Genomic DNA, 4,688 nt, shown 5'->3' with positions numbered 1-4,688 from the left:
GGGGTGTTCTGACACAGGCAGAGATGAGCTTACACCCAAAATTGAGATACTGTATTTTTACATTCTTCAGCCCGCTAGCTGGCTTGTGGCACCAGTAGTATTACCTGTTCACAAACTGCATGCATCACTGCTCTTGAGAGTAGTTTAATGGTGCCTCGTCCCAGTGCCTCCTTTTTGCGCTGAGAACTGAACATCTGCAGCTCCTTCTTTTCTTCTTCACTCAAAGACTGGCAGTATCTCACCTTCCAGTGAAAACACGGGAGAACTTACTTTAGATACCGAGCTTTTAAAGTAACAGATTAGCACGTAAGTGCATATATGCAAGAAATTCACCAGGTATGCCGGCAATCATCATTAAACTTTTCCAACTTGTCTTCTCTACCATCTTAACATTTAGCTAATGTGGCAGAATACAAAAGTAGTAAGGAGAGAGATTTTGTGTTACGGGGAAAAACCCCACCATACTAAACTAAGGAGTTGTCTAGGCAAGAAATAAGATTTAAAAAAGCCAAACCAAAGCCTGCCGCTATCCTAAAATAATGGAATGAACCTAAATCAGCCTTAAGACTGTCCTTTAGATTTATGGTTAAGTGCCCACAACTAAGTACGGGAGTATGCACAAGATCTTAAGTATTGACACCCCCGCCCCCTTCCCTTACAAAGAGCTTGTTTGTTATTTCCACTTCTACTCCAAATTACACTGCATATCTGAGATGCAAACCTTTTACTATCACAAAGCATCCTTTTTGTGTGCTACAATGCAATTCCAGGAATTTGTAGGCTCCTGGTAATTGGTGGGTGGCTGCAAACACTATAAAACCAACTTGTGTTAAGTTTATTGCAGTGACACCAGCCTCCCTAACAAGCAAAGGCAGTGTCCTTCCAGACAGCTCTTATCTGCACAAGCCCACCGGACAGCTAAACAATGGACTCAGTGTACACACCGCGCGGCTTTATAGGTCAGATGCCACTGCAGGCCATGGTTTAAGCTCGTAATAAATACACAGGTAGGTAATTCTCCACCTCAAAGCCGCCAGGGAGACCTAAGCCCCGGACGGTGCATCCCAAATCCCGTATTTACCTCATTATCGTGGGGTGGCAGCTGATAGAGAAGTTGTTTAATTCGGTGTTTCTCTCCAGGGCTGTTAACGTAAGGGACCTTCTCCTCTGGCAAGCAGGCGAAATACAGCTGGACCTGACCAGGAGGGACGCAGAGTTCAGACCGAGGGATACCCATCACCCGAGCGCTGCAAGCGTCCTCCAGCTACTGTTTTATCTCAGGTCTCATTTACGAGGGAAGAAGGTTACGCTACATTAGACCCATGACAGGGCTTGCGCTGAAAATACGAGACCCAGATGAACCAGCTCAGCAAAGCTGAATTGTCTCTGATAAAACTAGCACCACAGCTGCTGAATTGCTTTTCTGGAATGCAATTTGCAGTGACAATTAGGGGGGTATCATAAATTATGCACATTTAATGTTCTCATTATTCCCACCCCCTTCAGGGCTGGTCAACAACCCCGTGGAAATTCCAAGTTTCCCTCTGCAATTTACCACACAAGGCATGAAGCTTTCCAGAAAACAGCCACTATATAAACAAATTTAATTTGCTCTCTGCATTTTACACATTGTTGAGACAAAAGCTGTTTTGTAGTCTCCTGCTGATCAGGTTCACCCAAAGCATCAGCTTTCATTGCTTCCATGTGGGCTTTGGTAAGAAGGTGGAAACATCCTTCCCTTGGGAGGAGGCTGGATCCAGCCACCTTTCAGTCAAATGCAAATTAACTACAAAATTTTCACAGGCTGCGCGTTTTTGATAAAGAAATCAAATCTTAGGTGTACACACCTATCAATCTTCGCTTTCCCTCCCCCCCCAGAAGAAAGTTATGACAGGAAAGCTGTAATGAACACTATGACAGAGTCCAATGGCAAAAAATATTTTTGTGGAACAGCTACAGATTTATTGTTTTTCCTATGCAGTTTCCAGCTTGTCACGAGGCCTGGGGCTGTAAATAAGAGCCGACTATTGGCAAAAATATTACTTGCCGTCCAGATTTAAATAATGCTCAGGTCAACAGCTTATTACTGTGCAGGACAGATGAAAAAGAAGCAGTAATCAGTCACTTGACTCAGGAAGCAAGGGAAAGGTTGTACGAAACCTGAGTTGGTCTTCATTTAACCAAAATTTAAACATCAGAAGTTTACTGTAAGCCTACTTACTACTGACTGTATTTCAAGAAGCTGTAGGAAAAGATAACAACATGCAGTACAAACTGGAAGCTTTAAAGATGCTTTATGCCCTTTTTATTGCACTGTTCTCAAAATGAGTAGTTCTTAGAAAAAAAAACCTTTAGTGAGTTTGAGCTAGCAGGATTATGAGGATGTTTTACGACATTTAATTGTTCTGGCAGAACGTTAGCTTGCTGTTTGCCTTAAGGTCCAATTCATCGGGATCCTTATATATACTTAAGTAAGTGATAAAAAGAGTTTCCCTAAAAATAGCTTATTACTTGCCATTCCTGATGACTTTTTACTCTTTTCATGATTAAGAAAATCTCTGCATAGCAAAAAGGAGACATCTTCTGCGTCTCTGTAACTGTGGGCTGTATTAGCCTGCCAGCTGAAGGAGGGTTGCTCTGCCTCCGGTAACAAACATTACAGAACCACTCTACCCATTTAACACTGGGCATTACTGAGTACGCAGCTTCAGCACAGCTGCAATTTCATCATATAAATGAATACTATGAGAGGTTCATTTTGATCTCAGCTTGCTCATCAATCATTTCACTTTTATTTCCATTACTGCGATGTTTTAAGCGATAAAGAAGAAAGGGGAGAGGGGAAGGAACGGCCCAACCAACCCATGAGTGTCAGCTCCAGAGACTGTGCAAGAGCAATCCTGGCATGAACAAATGGCAGGCATACAACTAATTAAACAAGCGTAAAATACATGACTACCTGTCACAGTGACAGAACGCTTTCGTCTACGTGCGCTGTAGTAACATCCATGTTCTAGATGTCAAATGCCTAATTATTTAGAAAGTTGTACAACTGAAGTACTGTCCAAGTAGCACAATGCTATGAGGTATGCCACGAACTTTAATTCAGCGTAATAACTTATTTCAAAGAGAAAGCAAGTTTCCATGCTGCTGCTTTTAGACTCGACAATACATAACTCTGCAGCACATACTTCTTGAAAAGTCTTGACTGGGGACTTTTTTTTGGTGAGGATTTTAAGCTCCCTAAACACAGCCTCACAGGAAACAAAACAAGAAGTGAAGAGTTCTAGGTGAGTGTAAGTTTTATAATATATAAGAATTTAATGAGGCTTGCAGAGGCAGGGTATCACTCCCTACGACGCTTATTTTAAAAATGCAGAAGCAGAGTTGGTACCTGCTCTGGTCTGAGGCCTGGGGGGACCCAGGCATATTCTTCCAAGGCACAGCCAGAGTCATCGTCAGATGTTGAGCTTCGCTGACACCCGAAAACGAGATTGTTAGCTTTGGGCTCCATCTCCGATGGCATAAGTGTGAAGCGTTAAATATTTCAGCTGCAGCTCATCAAGCAATTGATCTGGAGGAAGAGATTAACAGAGCTTTAATAAATTTGAACATGAGATGACTAATTATCAATGTTAATGATCTTACAACAGTTCAGTATTCCTTGTGTTGCCCAGAACGAATAGATCATCAAAGTATCGTTATAACTTGCTACAAGCCAATTCAAAAGTGCTTAAAAGAGTTATAAAAATAAAACTACTCAAGAGAAAGAAAACTAGACACACACACACTACCACGTTGGGCAACCAACATGTATTTCAGTATTATCACTTGTCATCTTTTGTACTTCTGCTTGTTTCACACCACAGGTTACAGGTAGGTGTATCTAGGAAAGACTCACTGAGCAGGTTATTAACAAAAGGAATGACACGAGCTCTTCTTGAAGTCATCACTACCACCAATCTAGTAACACAAAAGACATGACAGCTGCTTGTCAAAAACTAAAGAAACTGTTGGGGAAAGACAGTTGTGCAAGTAGCATCCTGTTTTTCACAAGGTAGGCACAGAGCAGTGAGTGTCTGCTGGATTCCGCCGAGAACTTTGTTTTAGCTGTATCGGAGCGGAAGGGTGTTGGTCCAGTTAAGTATCTGAAACCCAATTATGCCAGATTAGGCTCTGTAAAATACATCATAATTGTTCTGTTAATTTAAAACCCTACAGGGAGATGCTTCTGTTGATTCATGAAGCCTGCAAAGCTTAATATCACTGGGATCATTTTGAGTCACAACTGGCAAAGAAGGCTCTCGCCAACATCCGTAGCATTCTGCAGTAAAAACCTTATTAAGATAAATATCTTACATTAATTCTAGCAGAAGTTCTCAGGAAATTCAGACCAGGAATTTCAGTGAAAGACAGATTACCAAAAGCAGACAGGATGTACCCTACCATGACAGACATGCTGACCACTGGGGTTAGAAACCAGCTTGCTTTTACAGTACAGCATTACACGAGCTGTGCCTTCCCCCTTTTAGGCAGTTCTTTCACCTATTCATCTAAACACAGATGCAATTTTGTCAGCGCTAGACCTAAGATGTAGAAAACTTTAATCTCCTTGACATATAACCTTGCTGGTGGGTCTACAGGGCAGCGCAATCTAAAAAACTTCTGGTGGGCCTCACATTACATTT

At 41.9% G+C, this 4,688-nt stretch overlaps 1 protein-coding gene across 1 annotated transcript in view; it reads right to left on the bottom strand.

The window, feature by feature from the left end:
• The window catches only part of PRICKLE1 (prickle planar cell polarity protein 1), an 8,135-nt gene extending 4,609 nt beyond the window's left edge, over positions 1–3,526 (bottom strand). Inside the window, exons 1-3 of the mRNA XM_035895809.1 lie at positions 3,395–3,526; positions 1,082–1,195; positions 105–242 (exon numbers count right to left, since the gene is read on the bottom strand). Coding sequence (XP_035751702.1) covers positions 105–242; positions 1,082–1,195; positions 3,395–3,526 — 384 coding nt within the window. The remainder of the gene's footprint in view (positions 1–104; positions 243–1,081; positions 1,196–3,394) is intronic.
• Between the last annotated feature and the right edge of the window lie 1,162 nt (positions 3,527–4,688).

The sequence above is a fragment of the Egretta garzetta genome, unplaced genomic scaffold (genome assembly GCF_000687185.1).
Source record: "Egretta garzetta isolate BGI_Z169 unplaced genomic scaffold, ASM68718v1 scaffold656, whole genome shotgun sequence".
NCBI lineage: Eukaryota > Metazoa > Chordata > Aves > Pelecaniformes > Ardeidae > Egretta > Egretta garzetta.
Note: the sequence above shows the minus strand (reverse complement) of the source record. Positions and strands in the feature narration are given on the sequence as shown.